The sequence below is a fragment of the Tursiops truncatus genome, chromosome 3 (genome assembly GCF_011762595.2).
Source record: "Tursiops truncatus isolate mTurTru1 chromosome 3, mTurTru1.mat.Y, whole genome shotgun sequence".
Taxonomy (NCBI): Eukaryota; Metazoa; Chordata; class Mammalia; order Artiodactyla; family Delphinidae; genus Tursiops; species Tursiops truncatus.
This window is the reverse complement of record NC_047036.1, coordinates 66,098,554-66,120,391: the sequence shown is the minus strand read 5'-3', so window position 1 is coordinate 66,120,391 and position 21,838 is coordinate 66,098,554. Positions and strand designations below refer to the sequence as shown.

The following is a 21,838-nucleotide window of genomic DNA, read 5'->3' as shown; positions in this document are numbered from 1 at the left end:
TTGATCATTATGAGTAAACCATTATGGTGCTGCCGGAAGGAGCACCTAGTCGGTAGATCCCGTCATTTCTTTTCTAGAGTCAACATCTATATTCAGCCAAATCAAAACTGGGGTCCTTTTTAAAAAAATTTTTTAAGGAAAAGGAAACCTAAATAAGAATGGGAGTAAAAGGAGCTGATTTAGTAAAGAGACAGTGATATTCTTTGGAACCCAAAAGAGAGGAGGAAGACAACAATGTCACAAGGTCTTGAGGAAGAGGCGGGTGAGGCTGGTCTCTGGGGACAGCCAGAGAAGAAGCTTTCCTTTTCCACATGAGAGCAACAAGTTATCTCAAAACAGAAAAACTCCCTATTTTTTAAATAGAGCTTTCTTACAAAATTTGTATTTAAATTGATAATTTATTGATATGCAGATGTGGGGACAGATCAACATATTTGTCAATACTTAACACTACTTTACATTTGTAAAGTCTATGTGTGAAAAACACACAAAGACACAGCTGACCCCAGTAAGCTTCACTGAGTCTTGGGTATATCAACAAAATTCAGTAAATATCTATCCCTCTTTCCCACACCCTATTTAACTTACTCTAAGATTTTAATTTCACTTAACATGTAATTCATCTACACATAGGTTTCTCCGAAATCCTCTGATTGATTCAAGCAACATAAATTCTCCCCCAGTACATCTTCTGGAAAAGCGCTACAGTCTTTCACGCGAGAACATCTTACCAAGTTCACACTGGTCTCCACTGTATCCTGGCACACAGGTGCACACATAGGAAGTTTCAGTAGGATAACAGGTGCCCCCATTAAGGCACGGGTTCGTTTTGCAACGATCAGGTCCTACCATGTTCAGGAAAGAAAGAAAAGCAATTAGGCTCATCTCTAAGTTTCAACATATTTTAGCATAAAATGCCACTTCTCGCTACCATAACATAAGCTTTACCATAGCAATTTAGAGATACTACACATTCAAAATTAACATTAACTTTTCTCTCTGGAGTGTTTCTTGGCATTATAACTAATTATTACAAATTGCATCTATTCATTCCCGAGATTCAACCATCATTATTTTAAACAATATTTTGTATGGTATCTGGCAACTAATACATTCTACTGCAGATTTAGTTGGCATGATAATGGCAATTGATTTTAGTCAAAATGATTACACGTATGTGCACAGTGAATGGAAAATGTATTCTTTTAAACGAGGTTAGTTCATGTGAAATGGCTGGATACACAGAACATGCATTCTTTTTAGCATTGGCTTGTTACCATCATTTGAATTATTATTGCCTTTTACCACTTAATGCTCAGAAACTTTTTCTTCGAAAGTGTGCACTGAAGTCTCTTCTGCTACATTAATATGCTTTTTCCAAAAACACGTTCCAAATGTACTCCTTTAAACTATACTTGAAGAAAAGCAACACATGGATTAAACTCTACTGTATAAAAACAAACCCAAATACAAAAACCTCACCTTAAATGAAACCCCAAATTTTTATTACAATTTTCTTATTAAAACACAAAATTGACACTCCTAGCGGATCAATATAAAGGCCAGAGATACAAATTTATGAGGTGAAAATGGTTTAATACGTATTTTCTAAATGCAAGTACTTTTACACTATATATTATTCTGTAATATATTATTATTATTCTGTAATATATATATTATTACATATGTTATTGTGTAATATATATATTATTCTGTAATATTGCATGGATAACTTTATTTACATTAATAGCTTATATATATTATTTGAATACTTTTCCATAATTGCTTGTTTCAGATGTTTAAGAATCCAAATGAGAGTTAAATGTTTTACAAAAGAATTGAAATAAATAGGTCATATATGGAATAAAAACCATATTGTCAAAAATTGAAGTCCTGAAAGTCTGAAATAATGTACACGAAGAAAAGATGTCTACTTATGAAACATGAATATTTGGATAAACAGGTACTGCTATAGAAGATAACTGAGCCTTTCCCACCCAGGAAAGTCAAACTCACACTTTCTGAGTGTTAAGAAAATTCTGGACTACTGGAAAGACTTGATAGATACACATTCGCATGTGTGGGTTCAACATGATAATTAGGTTAATTCAGATGGTTGCAACTATTTCTTCAAAAGCGACCCCAATTTTGCTAAGACTCTCCTATAGTTCTAAAGATATTTAAAATCGCCCTAGCCATTTTAGCCTTCTGCTTTTGAAAGCACACTGCCTAGATGACAAGGCTATGGTCAACAGCATATCTACATGCCGCTCTTAGTGCAAAATCCAAATGACATTTAAGTGAAAGGGCTTGGTAAAGTGCTATGTGCCACACAAATGTGAGGTACAGCATTATTCCCACCAGACATGAGACACCATGCGAGAGTATGGGATAAGGACTTGACAAGGAAGGGGGCTGTGAAGTTAAAGTAGTTTAGATTAGAATAGTTTTGTTTTTGTGCATTTTATTCTCCCCTAAACACTCTGTAGTCATCTCTGAAAGCTGAAACTGCAACAGATAGACCAGGCAATCCAACAGGAGCTACTGTTTACTGAATTAGCCTAAAGTGACAGTGTGTTTTGCAATGAAGACGCAAGCTCCGATTCTAGGTAAACATTGTGGACTGGATAACTGGTATACATTTCTCATTCATTTGTCAAATCTAACTCTCTCTCTATATATAGTTATTACCAGTGATTTCTATATCATATTTTATCTAACCTGAAGTATATTTCAACTAAATTACAAAAGAATAAATATTGGCCAGATTACTAGGTTATCATTTACAGATTAAAGAAGGAGTGACAACAAAAAAATCCATCAGCCACCTTTGATCAATTTTATTCACGAAATACTTCAAGTCATTTATGAAAGTTACACTTTATGACTATTTCACTCTAACTGAAGCACAACAAACTGAAGCATTAGTAGCACAAAAGATAAGTTTGAAACGATCAGAAGAATAATTCTAAGTACAGCCATGCTGTAAAACATATTCATTAAAATATTTTCATATATTTGATATCATATAAATATGATATCAAAATATCATATTTTTGGGGCTTCCCTGGTGGCGCAGTGGTTGAGAGTCTGCCTGCCGATGCAGGGGATGCGGGTTCGTGCCCCGGTCCGGGAGGATCCCACATGCCGCGGAGCAGCTAGGCCCGTGAGCCATGGCCGCTGAGCCTGTGCGTCCGGAGCCTGTGCTCCGCAACGGGAGACGCCACAACAGTGAGAGGCCCACGTACCGCAAAAAAAAAAAAAAAAAAAAAATCATATTTTCAACCAACACAGTCCTAGAAGTACTGATTTTTTTTTTTTCTAGGTAGGAACTAGGTGGTGATAGCTACTTGTGGATTCCACTGACATTGTTATTTCCATTGTTCTTGGAAAACACCATTAAAGTGAACTTTTCAACATTATCAAGCTAGATTAAAAGGAAAATAAATTCTACACAGTAAACATCCCAAGATTTCTGACTTACATATCATTAAATATTAATTATTCATTTTTATACCACAAAAGACCAGTAGAAAAAACCACCTACTTTGGAGTGGGGCTGATTTGGGTTCAAATCCCACTTTTGCCATGATGTGTGTGGCTACAACCCCGGGCAAATTACAGAACTTCTCTGAACCTCCACGTCCTACCCTTTTAAATGGGGATAATAACGTGTACATTGTAGCCTTTTTGTGAAGCTTAAATGATATAGTCTATATGAACCAGCATCAAATTCATGCTTCCTGTCCATTCAGTAAAAAAAACAGAAATTTCTCTCAACAGGCAGAGCTTGAATATATGCTGGATGAATACTCCCTATGGCTAGGCACTGTGTTAGAAGCATTATCTAGACAATCTGGAGCACGGGAATTACACAAAAGTATGAACTGATAACCAATATTGCATGAACTATGTGAAGTGTTTATTAAAGTTATTTACTAGTCTCATTTTTAAAGACCTGACAGATTTTGATATTGCCATAATTGCACCCATTCATGAGAGATTTTTAAAAAATAAGATGCTTTTCCTGTTTTTAAAACTAAGATGTATAACTACGGGATATAAGACAAAGCAATACTTTAGTTGTGGGTAAAACCAAATTGAATTTTTATACCATTAACAATTTCAATTTTTCCATGTTGCAATTGTATGTTGTTTCTTACACCCAGAAAAATACAAAGCATATCTTTAAAGCCCCCAAATAGTCTATACTTACTTTCTTTGCATCTCATTATGGAATCAATACTATGGCCTGTCCTGCTGTTACATGAACAATACAAAAACCTTCACTGATTTTAACATCACAACAAAAATTATATACACATCTCTGTTAGGACCAAGGGACTGTTTCCAATCTGGGAAACAGATTTATCAGTGTTGTGCCCTTACCTGGTAAATAGATTGCTGTGCCTTCCACTGACTCTTCATTAATGCCAATCAGGAAACTGGTTTCATTAGAAGTTTCCAGAAGGGAAAATGATGGTGTTGCAAGCTCAGTATTTAACTCTGCGGTGCTTAGTGTCGCCTGATTATTAGAATCAAGAATCCTCGCCGATACTTGCTGTTCTGGTGCTGCTACTGTGGAATCCTCTCCTCTGATCAAAGCTGCTTGTGTTTCAGGGTTTATTTCCAGAGGAGAAGGGACAGTGGGCCTCTCAGAAGTCTGTGGGCTGGCCTGAGGCACCACACCTGCCTCGACCCCATAAATCACAGAAGCAGAAGTAGAATGTGGCCACAGTGTAGCACCTTCTAACACCATTTCACTTGCAGCTGTGACAACAGTCCCAGCCTCAGGTGTTTCAATACTGGGAAATACCTTGACTGTGTCTCCAGAAAGTTGAACACTGGTTTTGTTTTGAGAGTCTTGGGAAATCTCAGTTTCTTCTTGAGCAATGAATTCTGTGGCAGAAGCCTCCATTTGTTCTAATAATTTAGGTTTACTTTCATCTTCTGAAGGCTCTGTGTCAGGAGATATGGATGGAGGCTCAGTTATGTGAAAGTCCTCTTCACTTGCGGGTTTGAAAGTCACTTCGATATTTGCAAGTTTTCCTGGGGGTACTGGGGATGTGCTGGCGTCTGTACTTGGCAGAGCTCTTGGCCGGGGGTCCTCTGTGTGCTCAGAGGCTCCTCTGCCTAAGTGGACACTGAGTGGAGGAGATGATGGTGTCCGAGAGAACAGCTTTGCAACAGCTAAAACTGCTGATGTATCCGTGGATGCTGGGGGATTGGATCCTTCCATCACATCAGGTGCCTGTGTTAAACTCTGAGCCGTAAGGTAGGCAGTACCAATACTTACGTAGCGGGTAGGATCTATCAGTGCCTCCTCAGCCCCGGAAGAGAATTCTGGTTGAAGAGAGGGACCCACGTGTTTCTTTTCTTCATCCTCATTCTGTGTCCTTTCCAAATGGCTCAAAGTTGATATTATTTCACTTTGGTCCGCAATAGCTTGACCGTCAGACAAAGTGCTTGATTCAAAGATGTCATCCAGGGTTTTTGCTTCAATGTTTGGTTCTTCAATCTCTGGATTAACTGTGGCAGACTTACTAGGAATGGGCAGGGATGTTGCTGTGGGAAGCAAAACATCTAATTCTGTTTCTGGGCTAGGGATGGGTATCCCAGGTGTGAAGATAAAGCCCATGTGATCTAACTGACTTCTGTTTTCAGGAGGCATCGATTCGTTATGTGTTGCCTGAGTGTAATTAGCCAGAAGAGTATCACCAGAGGCCTCAAAGTTTTCCTCAGTTGAAGAGAGGTTAACAGCTGCCTCAGACTTCTCTAGAACTTGAGTGCTGTCTTCATTACTGCCAGGTGGCCCTGAGGGTACCTCTGCATCTAAGTCCGTTTGCATTCCAAGGATGTCTTCATATATAGGTTTAGTGTGATCAATATCTATGATAGTATTTTTATCTGATGTCAGCTCAGGTAGAATTTCAAGGATGGTACTCTCTGTAATTGTCAATATTAAATCCTTGTCCTCTTTGTCCAGATCTATAATAATATTTTCAGTGGCTTTTCTTCTGTCAGGTTTTAATGTGGAATCCTCAAATCCCCCAAAATGGTCTTGGAAACTGTCTGCAGCACCTTCTGTGGACATTTCATAGGACATTGTACTTGACAGTGTGCTAGTTGGACCAGGGGAGCTTTCATTCTGCTCTGAATGAAGAGGCAGCACCATTGAAGCTGTTGGGAATCCATCAACAGTAACAGCTTCAGCACTTGGAACCTCAGAATGTTTTTCCAGGGATCTATCAGAAACAAATGTGGTGCTGCCTTGCCTAGTTGCCTGAGTAGTTCCAGAAGTGTGGACTAAATCAACCACATCCAATTCCCCAGATCCTTCTCCAGAATGTTCATCAAACCAGTCAGATGGTTTTGGTGTTGATGTAACAAATCCTTTTGCCATTTCAGGACCATAAGTTCTAGCCAGAAAATCAGTGGAAGAGGTTGCTGTTTCTTTAGTTTCTGCTGTTGAAGTATTCTCGTTAGAGACTTGATCAGTCGTAGGCTGTGGTCTCCTAGTCTGGATTTCTTCTGCCCGACTATGTGTCTGATTTTGAGGATGTTCCATGTCTGCAGAGAAAGTGAGAGTTGCTGTGAAGGGTCCTTCTGTTGTGGTGTCACTTAAAATTTCTAGAAAGGTTGTGCTGGATGCTGTCTCATTGGCTTCGAACATGCTCTCTATTTTGGAAATGAGTGGTCTGATTTCATTTGCCACATTTCCCATTCCCTCATAGTCTCCAGTTGTGTCATTTAAGATGCTGGTTTCTAAACTTTGCACTTGAGAAGTCTGGGGATGTAATGTGCTAATGACCTGTTCTATTTCAGTAAAATTCACTGATACTGTAGTAGGCAGAACTTCTTCTCCTGATCCCAGTCCAGAGAATAAAAGATCCGTATCTGACTCTTCAATTATTGGTCTCATAACTTTGGGAAAGGGTTTCATACTTTCTTTCTCTTTGATTGTTGAACCTGTAATTACACTTTCAGCTGGTATTGATTCAGTCACTGAGGCAGTAGCTAAGAAAATATGGGATTTTTCAGTAACTTCAGGGAGAGTAGTATACGACTCTAAGCCCTCTGAATCCAGGTTTGGAGTAGACACGTCAACTGAGGAAACGCCTTCCCCCTCCATTTTCTTATTGTTACTGTAAGTTTTCTTTGTTGTTAGTGTAGAATAATCTGTGGTTCGGAGTCCAGTTTCAGGAAATGTTTGTGAATCGAAAGTTGTTTGTTCTGGTGCAACAGAACTTTGAGGGGGTTCAGAAGACTTTTGTTCTTGAATCTTTTCCTCTGACACTATTTCACTTTCAATTCCTTGCCTGACAGGGTTGACTTCTTTCCTGGGCCATAATTTGTCTGGCTCCACAGTTGGAGGAAAGTCCATTGAAACTGTCCCATTGACCTTCACTTCCTCCTCTTCCTTTGAAGCTTTAGTACTTTCAGCTTCTTCTGTTGGCAGGATGGTGGATCTTTTATCAGTTTCACTGATATCACCTTCTTCACCCAATCTTTGGTCAATAAATGGGGAATCGGTCCCAGAGACTTTTCCCACAGCCCTGGGAAACACTTGGTCAACAGAGCTGCTTACTGAGACCAATTGCTCACCTGAGCCCTCAGCTGAGGCTGTGAACTCTTCCCAAGGGAAGGCTGAAGTGCTGACCAAGGTGCTACTAGGCTCTTCTGAGTCAGCTGTGTGATTACTGTGGTCTGAGGTAGGTATTACAGATGGTGACATCTGGGTATCCTTAAATGCTGCATCCCCAGAGCCTTCCGTCATTAGCGTTTCTTCTTTTGTTTTGGGATGAGATACTGTCGAGTATTCTTTGAAGTCACCACTGAAATCTTCCTCCAAAGGAAAATCTGTAGAAAAGCCTTTTATTTCTGCCCCATGAGTTGGCTCTCCTGAGATCTCTGAAATCATGTTTCCCTTGGATGTTTGGCTTTTAATTTCAGCAACCTCTCTGTCCATTACAGTACTCAAAACTAGTCCAGTTGGCTCAAAAGGGAATACAATTTCCACATGTGGAGACAAAGTGCCAGCTGCTTCCTTTCTGGCTTGAATTTCAGGCTCTAAATTTAATGAAGAAACGGTGGTGGTTTCTGGGTCAGCAGCAGCTTCTCCAGAGCCCTGCTCCACAAAGACAGAGACGGGGCTACCTGGGACGGTGGGCGGCACTTCCCGAACCCCAGGTTGACTGCTAAGGCTGGGCTCAGCAGTCTGTACCCCCAGATGGTCTAAAATGTTTGTTTCTGTAAAGACAAGAGTAGAATTTGCTGTTTCCGTTTCAGACTGTGTGGGTGTCATCCAGGACATAAAACTCTTCCTGGTACCAGATACTGAATCACTAGATGTAGTTTCATTTGAGTTTTCTAATTCAGAGGGTAAAGTTAATTGATCCGATCTCTGCGTGGGCTCATGTACCTCAGCTGTAGAAGCCGTACCTGTAGTTCCCTTCTCCTCATCTTTCCTTGTCTTTCCCTCAAGAGATGTACTGAAAGCCCACTCAGAAGTGTCTGTTTCCCTTGCAGATTTGGTAGGCACTACTGCAGAAGATTGTTCAGAAACCGAATATACGGTGGTTGCAGGAACATCCAAAAGGCTCTCTGTGATCATTATCTTGCTAGTGTCTAAAGTAACGAGAGAATCTGTAGTATTGTTCTGTGATAAATCGGTTACCATGGCAAACATTTTATCTTCTTCTGCTTCCCCAGAGCCTTCTGGAATCGGAATTGAAGGACTTCCTGAGAACTCTACAATTTGTCTAGGGGTTATTTCCACCCAGCTTTCTACTGTGGACAGCGGCTCATCAGGCCGTGGAGTCCCTGTTAAGGTAAATGATACATCCTCTGAAACATGCGCTGATACAGAACTTGCAACTATACTTGGAGTATATGTGGTAGAAGTACTTTTTTCGGCCTCTTCACCAATTGTTCCTTCTGTAGCCCTTGAAAAGACCATTTTTTGAGATTCTTGGTCAATGGCAGCATCTCCTGAAGACTCTTCAGGAAACAGAGGTACCGATTCAGTACGTTCATGTACCAGATTATCAAGGTCGGAACTTTTCTCTGTGATTGATTCTGGCCCCTCTGTGGCTTCTCCCTCACGGCCTGGGGCTGTGGGGAAAATATCAAGCTCACCACTTGAAAAATGCTCTGGTGTTTCAGGGTAAATCTCAGGTCTCCATGTAATTTCAAGGGATTCGGTTGTTTCTTTAGACTCATTAGGTTGCATGGCAGTAGGCATTCCAGTTTTCGTGATTACAAACTGATGACTATCACTTTCACTGCTGTCTGAAAAATTTTGAGAAGGTGCAACACTTTCGAACTGGCCACGCCTAGCTTCTGCCGCTTCTGGGTCCTTGGGCACAGTGGTAACTAGATGCTTTCCATTTATGTACTGCACAGATGGGGTGGTCGTGACGTCAGTAGCATTGGCACACTCCTCGTCTTCCCCTTCATCCTCTTCACTGTGGTATAGATCAATTTCAATTAGCTCAGGTAAAATTTCAGCAATTAGATCATGCTCTGGATCTGTTTCTTCACTACAAGGCTCATCTTCTTTAGATTCTGAATCTATTGGATGACCAAATACCCTCAAATCACTCATTCGACCTGAAAAAAACAAAGAGTTTTCACAATACTTAAATAGAAGATTTGGCAGTGTACGACAGAAGAAATCGATAGCTAGGCTGGCTGATCACAGTCTCACACAAAAAGAAGGATTCAAATCTTTTCACATTAAGAGCAATCACCCTTCTATACATGGTTCTCAGTCTTCGAATTTGCTGTTTGATATTAGCAATGGGAAAAATAAATCTAATTTAAGATTGTAGCAACGGGTTATGAAAACTCTTCAACATGTTTAACACAGCAACGTCCTTAAAATGGAACAAGGAATCACATACACACATTGTAATCATGAAATATAGGAATTCATCTTTGTGTGACCTGAAAAAAAGTTAAAAGTTAAGACCACTTCACCAGATCATACAGAAAAAGTAACTGATTGCTGTCCTTAATGTAGGAGGACGCTTAGACGCGCTCTATTCAATAAGGAAATGAGAAGCGATTCCTTCTGGCCTCTTGTCATAATTTGTCCTAGAAGACTGTTTTTAGAAAAGCAAAAGAGAGATTTCTTTATAGCCCTTTCACAGTGTGATGACAACCCCACCCCAGTGCAACAGTGAGACAAGACTTAGCTGCATAGGTTGCAGGCATATCCCATACACAAGGGCAGGAAGCCCTGGAGGGAGAGGGGGGTCTCCATGCAGGGATGGCTCACTGAAAGCACCAGGAAAGAAGAGCCCTCCACACCTTTACACCTTTATCCTTCATGAGAGGTGACCTGGATTCGGTCAGTTATCATTCTTTTTATTAACCTTTTCTCCAAAGGAAGTTCAGAAGTCACAGCTAATCATTAGAACTAGCATACTTTAAATAACACTTATCCTCAGAACGTTTCCTAGATTGTAGATTGCCACAGGGTACCAACCACTAAGCCCAATTGCCTTTTCTGTCTCCAGATATCCACCAGCAAAGCTCCTTGTCCAAACGCCAGGAGGGAGGCCATTCTGCACCCTCACTTTCATCACGGAGGAATTCAGTCATCCTAAGAGAGGGTCCTGTCACTGAAGCTGTCCTAGTCTCAGTGTCACGGCAGTGCAAAAAGGTACCTGTGGGTGTGCTAACCCAGGAAGAAGACAAAGAGAAGCACGGGGGATGGCCCCAGGAACACTGTCACAGAGTTAACTTTCAGCCTAGCCCTGATCCATGCCACAAACACTTAGGCTGAACCTGAGAACTTAGAGGGGGAGTAATTACGACGGAGTCACCCCTGCCCCCCATCGGTAGGGAGATGGCTCCTGTTGTAAGAAGCTGCTCCCGGGATGCCCCTGGTGGGACAGCAGTCAAGACACGGCGCTCCCAAGGCAGGGGCCTGGGTTCCATCCCTGGTCAGGGAACTAGAGCCCACATGCCACAACGAAAGTTGGGGCATGCCACCACAACAAAGGCTGGGCGCAGACAAATAAATAAATAAATAAAAAAGCCGCACCCTTCCACGCGTGAAAGGATCAGTATCTAGCATTTACTGATGTCAAAAAAGAAAAATACTCTATTGAGAAGGTAGCAATATTGTTTATATTCTTTATGTCAACATAAATATATAAGAAGTATATGAACTATCAATAAAAACTTTACGGGGCTTCCCTGGTGGTGCAGTGGTTAAGAATCCGCCTGCCAATGCAGGGGACACAGGTTCAATCCCTGGTCCGGGAAGATCCCACATGCCACGGAGCAACTAAGCCCGGGCACCACAGCTACTGATCCTGAGATCTAGAGCCCGTGTGCCACAACTACTGAGCCCACTTGCCTAGAACCCATGCTCCGCAACAAGAGAAGCCACTGCAATAAGAAGCCCGAGCACCACAAGGAAGAGTAGCCCCCGCTCGCCACAACTAGAGAAAGCCCGCGCATAGCAACGAAGACGCAACACAGCCAAAAAACAAGGTAACTAAAAAAAAAAAAAAACAAAAAACAAAAAAAAACAGAAACTTTACGGAGCTCCTTCTCTTTTTAACCATGGTTTGCTAAAAGGAAACCCCAAAGACCACAAGACTTTTATGTAACTGGAAAATACACCATATTTACATTTATCCCTTTCACTCTAATAAAAACAAAAAAGAAAACTTTTTTTTTTCTGTATCCCATTTGCACTGTGTTGTCTCCATAAAACACGATTTGTGTTGGAGTGGGATACTCTTCCCTATATATCTATATCTATATCTATATCTATATCTATATATATATCCATCCTATTTAACTTTTACACACTACAAATCATTCCTTATATCTCCACCCCATACATTCAGCCTTCCAACTATGTAAAAAAAGGAGTATAGGTATTCAAATGAATGAAAAATATTTCTACCATAAAGAGAAATGAGGTCAATACATAACTCCAGTATATTATAAAAATATAAAATGAATGCAGATGATTTCTGCCACTGATGTTACAACTACACCTAACTGCCAAACTTAAGGAAATGGCTAAATGCCTCACCTTTTTTTTCCCAAACAGAGTAAGTTCGTTCAATATTAGATCACTGAAGTTGTTACTGTAATCTTATATTGCCTCATGGTGTATATATTTTAAAAGAAAACATCTTCAGATGATAAACACCTTTAATATGGCTTGTGTTGAAGGCTACCTTTCACTAAGAAAAAAGAATGTGAGAGACTATATATGCATGTGCATATATAGGTATATGAGAGAATACATCTTTAAATGCTTTCTGTACAAATGAATCTCTTGAAATATCACATTGAGAGTCTTACCTAATCACCAAATCGAGTAGTCTCTCATTGTTAATACTACTTGAACATAGTAGAATTAAGCCACACTCAGTTAAACTATTCTGTTCAACTCTGTAGGGTTTAACAGGAACTTCAAAAATATGCTTATCTTAAATTGCTTATAGTGTCGTTTTACATACAACCCTTTTCATTAGGTTTCACTAGGTGTAAATGAGAATTCACTATTAAGAATTATCACAGGGCTTCCCTGGTGGAGCAGTGGTTGAGAGTCTGCCTGCCGATGCAGGGGACGCGGGTTTGGGCCTTGGTCTGGGAGGATGCCGCGGAGCAACTGGGCCCATGAGCCACAACTACTGAGCCTGCGCGTCTGGAGCCTGTGCTCCACAACAAGAGAGGCCGCGATAGTGAGAGGCCCGCGCACCGCGATGAAGAGTGGCCCCCGCTTGCCGCAACTAGAGAAAGCCCTCGCACAGAAACGAAGACCCAACACAGCCAAAAATAAATAAATAAATAAATAAATGTTTTTTTTAAAACAAGAATTATCACACATACAGTTGCTAAATTCCTACAGCATCTTATATTTAAATACAGAAAGACTTCCAATAAGAAGCATGGGTCTGTGTCAAAAATATGAAAAATCCCCACCACATTTTGTACCTTTTTACAAATAGTGGAGATTAAACTAACCATTCAGCCAAGCTTCTCCAGCAAACACAAGGATTAATAAGGAAATAACTGCTTGGTGTTCTTTAGTTATAAACTCGTAGGCTAGGAATAGGGTAAAAATACTCAGTTATTATAGATTTATATGGATTTCTAAATAAATTCGTTACTTTTTTAGAAAATAAAACTGATATAAACATATCCCATGATCTTCTTAGTGAATAATTATAGATAGAGGTTTCATTAAGTATCATGTTGGTAGCTCTAAAAATAAGTGGGGTGGAATAAAGCAGAAAGAGAAAAGACACAGAGGCATGTCAGTGTGTCAAATGTCAGCATGTCAAAGGAACTGACACCCTGATGCTCACTTACATGTTTTACAAAGGAATGAATAAATTAAAATAAAATGTTTTTCTAGCAAAGAAAACAAAGAAGTCATTGTAAATTAACAATTTATATAGTAATTTCATTGACTATCAACTCTTATTGTCTACTTAATTCAATTAATTAATGTCCCTGACATTCACTATATATTCTCTAGTTTTAGTTCAATGAACAAAGGATAGTATTCTTTTAGTCCATTTTCCACTTGGGTAAGGAACTCTGACATTTCTTATTGCTCATAAATCTATGAGGACTTCTTAGTATTTTAGACCATTGTATTAGAAAATTTCACCAAAAGACTCAAATGTTAGATGGAATACATTTTCTAACCTAAATAAATATCACAATATTTCAATCACAGCCATACAAACACAGCAGAGAGTGGTCTTTGCATATACTTCACAACACAGCTCGGCATCATACTGGTTTTTGCACGCAAAATTAAACGTACCACCACAAACATGCATGGCACCCAAACGTTATCTCCGCAGGACCAACTGATTGCACAAAATTTACTGAGTACCTATTATCTATGAGACTATATGGCAGACACATGTTTACCAACTTTACAGAGACCTAAGACCTCCAAGGGTATCTTCTAAATTTCTCTTTTCTCTCTGAAACAAATACTCTTGCCAATAGGTTAGAGAAATGACCTTACTATAACTCTTTTCTCCCTATTTTTTTTTAAAAAGGACACTTTTTCAGTGTACATATTGAGAATGTACCAGTCATTAAATTAAAATTAGGATTCCTTTTTCCACTTGCCTTACAAGCATCTGATCTGACTTGCCTCAGAATGGTAGAAAACACAGAAATACTTTAAGCTGTTTCATCTTATGCTTCTCATGGTACCTTGAAGCTGGCACTGACCAAAGAACTATCAGCACATTGTAATAAACAGTGATTTTAAAAGTGCTCATTGGATATGTACTGTAAAAATATTTCACTAAATGAGAATTCTTAAATAAAACGAAGATATGAAATGTGAGTTGGAATTAGTTTCCTTTTTCTGAAGGAAGATTCCCAAGGAATCTTCTCACAGTTAAGTTACTAGTATTTATTATTAAAATAAGTTGTGTTCCAAATGGTTTCTTCCGTTTTCTTAGTATTGGTTTGAGGGTGACGAAAATATTCATTGCCCAGGGCTTTGAAGATCATTTTTTCTGCCAACAGATTCTCTACAGATAAATCTACATTTCATTCTCAGCGTGGCTAGTTTGTTTCCATATTTTTTAAATTTCATTTAACCTACCTAGTATAGATAGGTGAATTCTTTCCTACCACTGCCACCTACATCTCACCCATATTCCTATTTGTTTATTTAGTTTCTGAAATTACTTCTTCATCCCCCTTTCTTGTCACCACCATCACCCACCACGCATGCTATGAGAGAGTTGCAAGAGCTATAATTATTGCAAACCAGAAAAGTTGCTTTGTAGGGTGTGGCAGGGGGACACCTGTGCTATTGTGAAAGCAGGTATTTCATTACAAAGTTGTGATCTGCTCTACTTTGTACCAACAGTGCAACCTCAGGGAGTAATTAATATTCCCAGCTCTTAGATGAACAAGTCCTTAAAAAAGATGGCTCTATTTTAGAATTTTATTCTAAGGGTGATATAACTTTTATTTGGATTGCAAGAGTCAAACCACAAAACTCCACAAGGTGTATGTATAATCTTTTCTATGTTTACATGAATGTATTTTAACAGCTTGACTTGAATATACCGGTACCACGGTTAATAGATTTTTTTAAATGGCATTTCACACAAAGCTTTACTGCTAGCAGACCTCAAATTATTCACCAAGTATTTTTAAGTACTTCATGGCAGAGTTTTGTAGACATAGCACAAGTCTTCCAGTCTTACTGTTAGCAGACACAAAACATAGTTGCTAAGATGCAGAGGCAGCTGGCTAAAGTTCATGTTCTCTATAGGGAATTTTACAATTTAAGAGCTTTTAATTAAATGTAATTATATACAAATCTACTCAGCAGAGAGATATTAGGATCACATTTCTTTATTAAAATAGTTTTCATCTTAATGTGCATCAAAAAATATTTTGGTTCTTTATTAAAAAGATACAATAGACAGCCATACTGAAGTATTTAAGAAACACTTATAGAACTAAAATAGAGAAAACTGGAAGTTCTCTAAAATGTTTAAGCTTTCTGACACATACCTATGAATCTAATAACCAGACATAAGCAAATGCTTCAATTTCATTCACCTTTTGATATGTTCTTAATTAAAATAAAATGCTAACTGGCACCTTATAAAGCAAAGAAAACCACCTAATGTGCATTTCAACTAGATTGTCTCAGACATCCTAAATTCCCCATCATTTTCAAAATTTGAGGCACTAAAAATAGTGCCAACTCAGGATGTTGAAAAAAGAATTGACATTAGTGATCAAGATATAAACATCCTCCCCAAATCTTGTCAGTTGTTTTTGCGTACTTAATTACATTAATAATTGAAAAATCACGTGATATTTATATCAATACCCAATTCCTCTAGAGGTGAGAGATTACGCTAGAGGCTGGGAGATCAAGATTGGATTCTGTCGGGCTTCCCTGGTGGCGCAGTGGTTGAGAGTCCGCCTGCCGATGCAGGGGACACAGGTTCGTGCCCCGGTACGGGAAGATCCCACATGCCGCGGAGCGGCTGGGCCCGTGAGCCATGGCCGCTGAGCCTGCGCGTCCGGAGCCTGTGCTCCACAGCAGGAGAGGCCACAACAGTGAGAGGTCCACGTACTGCAAAAAAAAAAAAAAAAAAAAAAAGATTGGATGCTGTGACCTGCATCTCCCTATTAGCTCTGCTAGCTGAGGTTCATTTGGTGCACCCCCCAAGCATGCTATCTTACACTGACAGCTCCCTCTTGCTGAGCGAGGAGCTCCATATTTTTCAATTCATGAATTTTACACCCAGAAAGGGTAATAAACAATATAAGTGTTTCTGATGGCCTCACTTTTGAGGCAGACATGATATGGGGATGATAAATGGGAATCAACTCTTTTCCCAAATTCAGATAATCCTCTAATAATGCTGTTGTTTCAAGTGGAAAGAATGTGTTTAGATACAGTCATCTGGTCTAAGTACGCTTAAGGAGTTATCACTGAGTGTGGGCTTTTCTTGCTTATAGAAGAGGCCCAAGGGACTTCCTAACTTCCAATTTTTAAAGAGTAAGGGTTTTCCTGGAGAGCTTAATCAAGTAATTTTGAGCCCTTCAAGCATTTTTGAACAATAAGATAAAGAGCTATATGAAAGAAAATCCAGGTTATTTTGGTTTCTAAGTGTTTCTTTGAAAGCAGAACAAATAAACAAAAACCAACCATACCGCAGTACTTTTCTTATCTTTTTCATGTTAGTTCTCTAAGGTTGTCAAAGCTTTTCATAGATAAATAGATGCTAGAGAGATAGATAATAGACAATAATTACCAAATGTCCTAACACCAGAAAAGTACTTTGGTCAAAATCAAGGATTTAAAATTTAAGTAAAAAAACTTTGACTAAAGTAAAACAAATGCCTCTCATAAATACATACATACATACATATATACATTTATATGTGTGTGTGTGTGTGTGTATATATATATATATATATATATATATATATATATATATATACACTTCCTTTTAAGCCCCCATATTATAGCTACTAAACTTACCAAACACCATTTTATTTTAATTACACCACCCTTTCTTCAAAAGTCATCTCTGTCACCTGACCTCTTCAATAGGGTGTTCAAACAGCTCACTGTACACACATTTATCCTCTGCCTTTTTTCTCTGTTCTCATTCTCTGCACCTCTAAGTTGGATGCAGAGAATCCATGCCCCCATCTCAAGATCCTCCTCATTCCCAACTCATGCTTCTGTTCAACAAGAATGCTTCTGCCCCCAACTTGGAATCTTCATAAACCCTCCTTTGAACTTCATCCCTGCATTTATGAATAATCCAGCAGAAGCCCCTAGATATCTCTTCACTAAAACTCATCAGCCCAAATTGGCTGTATCTTTAATTTGTATGCCATAGGACTTATGTCATATTATTCTTATTTATAACTTCTCAGTTGTTACTATATACTTGTTTCACCTTCCTTACTAACTTCTATATTCCATAATTAAAGTGAAGGGATCCTTTAATATGTAATGCTCTCCTTACACTAGCCACTTAGCCCTTCTTTTGGGAATTTAGTTGGATGAATGTCTACACATTTATTTATCACCAAGAATGGAAAAGTTGGGGCTTCCCTGGTAGTGCAGTGGTTAAGAATCCGCCTGCCAATGCAGGGGACACAGGTTCGAGCCCTGGTCCGGGAAGATCCCACATGCTGTGGAGCAACGAAGCCTGTGCACCACAACTACTGAGCCTGGGCTCTAGAGCCCATGAGCCACAACTACTGAAGCCCTCGTGTCACAACTACTGAAGCCTGCACACCGCAACTACTGAAGCCCATGAGCCACAACTGCTGAAGCCTGCATGCCTAGAGCCCGTGCTCTGCAATGAGAAGCCTGTGCACCACAAGAAGGAGTAGCCCCTGCTCGCCGCAACTAGAGAAAGCCCGTGTGCAGCAACGAAGACCCAACGCAGCCAAAAATAAATAAATTAATTATAAAAAAAGAATGGAAAAGTTTACATTTACTACTTTGATACTTCCTTTGAAAGACTTGCCTTTTTTTTTGGACTGAAAAATTGTTGTTTTTTGGCTGCAATAATAACTCACATTCTGAGATACAACTAAAGGAGCATACAGATAACTCAAACACTAAAGACTTTTATGGTTATAAAAATCAGATAATGTAAATATGCAGGCACAGTCTCAATATTCTTTTTATCCTTCTTTTTCTTTCCAAATCTAGAATCTGTATAGGCTTATCACACTGTTTTTCTCGAATGTAAATATATAATGAACAAATTCACTTTGGTAGTATAGCCAAAAGGGTCCTTAAGCTATAAGCATATTTCTTTCCTTTTAATTTCCATGTTGATAGAGAGAAGGTAATATGGGTACAGCAAAGTGAGGTATGCAGTTCCAGGTAATTCCAGATGTATTCTCCACTCTTCCCTATCACTTTTGATTCAATTACAATTATTCTGAGACTTAAAAAAACATATATTTCAATGATAGTTAATTCTACTTTCTTCCTTACTTGCAGATGCCAAGGTTCATCTAACATTTGTGAGAAAAGCTACACTTCTCAAAACATGATCAAAGACCACAGTTTCACTCAGGGGAGACTAAATTAAGCATATTTTTTTTTCCTCCTTAGAAATGTTAAAATACAATTTAAACTTCAGAGGCTTAAAGCAGCCCCTTCCCCAGGAATGTCTATATTTCGGCCTCTGTCTGAGGTCAGAAAGCCTTTACTTTACCAGTAGAGTTCAACATTCTCTAGGCATCAAAATCACATGCATTTAACAATACAGATACCTAATATTAAAAAAAATTAAATAAAGCAAATTTAAGAAAAGAAACAAAAAAAAAGTACAAAGGCCTAAGCCTTATCACTAGAAATTCAGATTCAAATTATCTGGTGGAGGATGGGGTAGTGGATATTTTTATCTGGATGCTCCCTGGTGATTCTGATATAGAGCCAAGGTTGAGAAGCAGTGTGGGCAATATTTATGCCCTGGGAGATTTCTTGGTGCTCCTCAAACCCCTGTACAGAATGGCATCATTGTTGGTCAGCTGGCTGATGCCTGGTTGGTGCTACTCTGGGTCCTCTGAGTAAAATGGATGGCTGCTCAGTGAGGGGATAAATGCCCAGAGTTTCCTGTGAGGTCAATTCTGAGACTTTGCCTGCTAAAAGGTGCCGCTTATATTAACTTACTTCATATTACCTCTATTTTTCCTTCTATTAAAGCAACCAACTAGCCTTTATTGCATACTCTTGTTGCTTACTAATTATTTCAAGTTGCCTTCCCAACTAAGCTATGGATGACATTATTTTCTTTCCCCCAGCCACAGAGTAGCTTGATTGAATGACTTTATTTCAACAAGGCTTTAAAATATTTCCTGGAGGTGAGTGTGAAGAGATGGGCAGAGAATGTTTTATCTGCGGAGAGTAAAATGGTTCCCCTACAGAGCAGAGCAAGATAAGATCACAACATAATAAAAAATGATAATTTTAGTATATTCCATTGTACTCTACAAAAGCATACATTAGTATATTTTCTTTTCCCTTTCTCAACTTAGAAAAACCAAAACCTACTATGCGCAGCATACGGCCAAACAAACCAACTCACCCTGTGAGACGCCAGGAATACTGTGGTATTAAAATGAAAAGATAAAGTCACTAGAAGCCAGTCAAGGTAGTGTGTGCTGATTATATACTGGGGGCAAGCAAGTCCGGGTATAGTACTGTGACACAATACGTCAAAGTTTCATAGACACGGATGCTGAAATACAGTTAAACTTTTCCTCTCACTCCACAGATCCTTTCTTTCCAGTTTCAGATCTCCTACTTAGACTTCAAATTATTTACGGAAAAATGCTTTATATATTATCACAATAATTCTAGCAAGTATTTAGAAGGTTCACCATAATTTATTTTCCTCCCCCAAATCAAACCACTCTTTTTAAGAATAATTACAGCCTTCATGCCAACAGATCAATGTTTCCCTCCTGATCCATACTCAAAGTCTAAACACTGGCATATCTCTCTAAGGAGCACACTTTCTAATGCAATAAAATAGGTTCTCAATTGTCCACATGATGCCCTAGGTTGAAAGAATATTCTACCTTTTCTAATGCCTCAATTATGTTATTTAAAAAAAAAATCAAAGTACTTCCATACAAATGAAAAAAAATATACAACAGTCTTCACTAAAACACATCCCCACGCCCTCAACCAGGGCCCCATTCTTGGAATCCTTCTATCAATAAAGCCACTTATTCACCAGCTTTTCCATTTGTACGTGACAAACTGGCCTCACTGAGGTGCAATGTTATAAATTTTGTAAACTGACAAAAATAGGTAATGCTTTTTTCAATATAAAATGTTCACTTTAACTCATTAAAATGGAACCTCACAAAGCATTTCTTTTTCTATTTCTTTTATCCCTATTGCTCCTCTCACCACACATCTCTCCCCTTGGCTACGCCCCTCCCCCTCCCCCCCCCAAAGTTCTGAACACTGTCTGGGCCCGTGAATACATTTTTTATTCATTGCACAAATGAATGATCTAAGAGCTATTAAGAAAGAAGAATGTAATCCCTGTGTAGAGAACTGGGGGGTTTCCTTGACAACAACAAAAAGACAGCAGGGAATGCCCATGTTTTCTATGAATATGCAAGAAGAGGCCTGGCCCAGCACCTGGAAAAATTTGTAAAGAATTCGTAAAAAGATCTTTTCTTTGAAACAAAATTAAATTGGTAGTTATCAAAAATCACAAGCCCAATTTTCACACATGAAAAAGAGCAGAAAGCTAATGAATTCTACGTGTAGATACTATAGAATCAATACTATAACTATATTTAAATTTTAAATAAGGGCTGCAGCTGCTTCTGATTTGCACCCAAAATGGCATCATCCTAGACAAACACAATCCATAGAAGATTAAAATTTTAACAAAAGCTCTTGCAGTTAAGCAGATACTATAGTATAATTATATTTGGCTCCCTGGTATAAATCATCTTGAATTTTAAGATAATTCCATTTTTAACCTATTTAGTACAAAACCGTCTAAATCTTCCTACATTTAGAAGTTCAGAATGAAATAAGTGCTGAAGCGGAGAGGGAATTAATTTGTACTAAGTCATTGCCACGTGCCAGGCACTGTGCTTGGTGTTTTCAAGTCACTTAAGGAGCGTTAAATGTGCAATGTGTCTGCCACCGTGACTGGCAAGCCCTGGAAGAGATCCTTTCTCCTTTAAGCAATCTGGTGAGTTTGTAGTATTAGCATGTATTTTTAATGATATAACAACTGAGGTCTATGGAGACCAAGCAATTTACTCAAGACCAAACAGGTCACAAATAACAATGTTGACCATGAACCCAGGTCTGTTTCCAAAGGTTCTTTCCACTACATCAACTGAGTCTTCCATGTATCCCATGGAGCAAACCAACTACTTATCCATGGTCGTTCAGAATATCACAGACAGAGTGTGCTTCAGAAATCCAGTTCTAGCGTAGTACTTAGTGTACGGCAATTATCTGACTATTTGTTGAATACGTGTATATTATATATATGTTTGGATACATATATGTGTTTATATATATATAATCATCTTTTTATTTCATAATCCCTGTGGTTTGGAAAAAAGAGTATGGGTCAGAATTTAGGAAATATTATCCTTTTTATACAATAATCGCCACTACATCCATTTTACTGGCAAAAAATTCTGACAGAAAATTTGAGAAATTCCTGGGTCCGCATTGCCGAGAATCAAAGGAGAGACTGACTCTAGATTCCCCAACTTACAGCACCTGCTTCTGTAATATTAGCGATTCAAATTTCACTTGAATTAA

General features: G+C 38.8%; 1 protein-coding gene across 2 annotated transcripts in view; it reads right to left on the bottom strand.

Moving 5' to 3' along the window:
• The window catches only part of VCAN (versican), a 114,105-nt gene that overhangs the window by 34,003 nt on the left and 58,264 nt on the right, over positions 1–21,838 (bottom strand). For both annotated transcript variants that reach the window (XM_033852984.2, XM_033852985.2), the window contains 2 exons: positions 4,390–9,612; positions 732–845 (listed from right to left, as the gene is read on the bottom strand). In XM_033852984.2, coding sequence (XP_033708875.1) covers positions 732–845; positions 4,390–9,612 — 5,337 coding nt within the window. The remainder of the gene's footprint in view (positions 1–731; positions 846–4,389; positions 9,613–21,838) is intronic.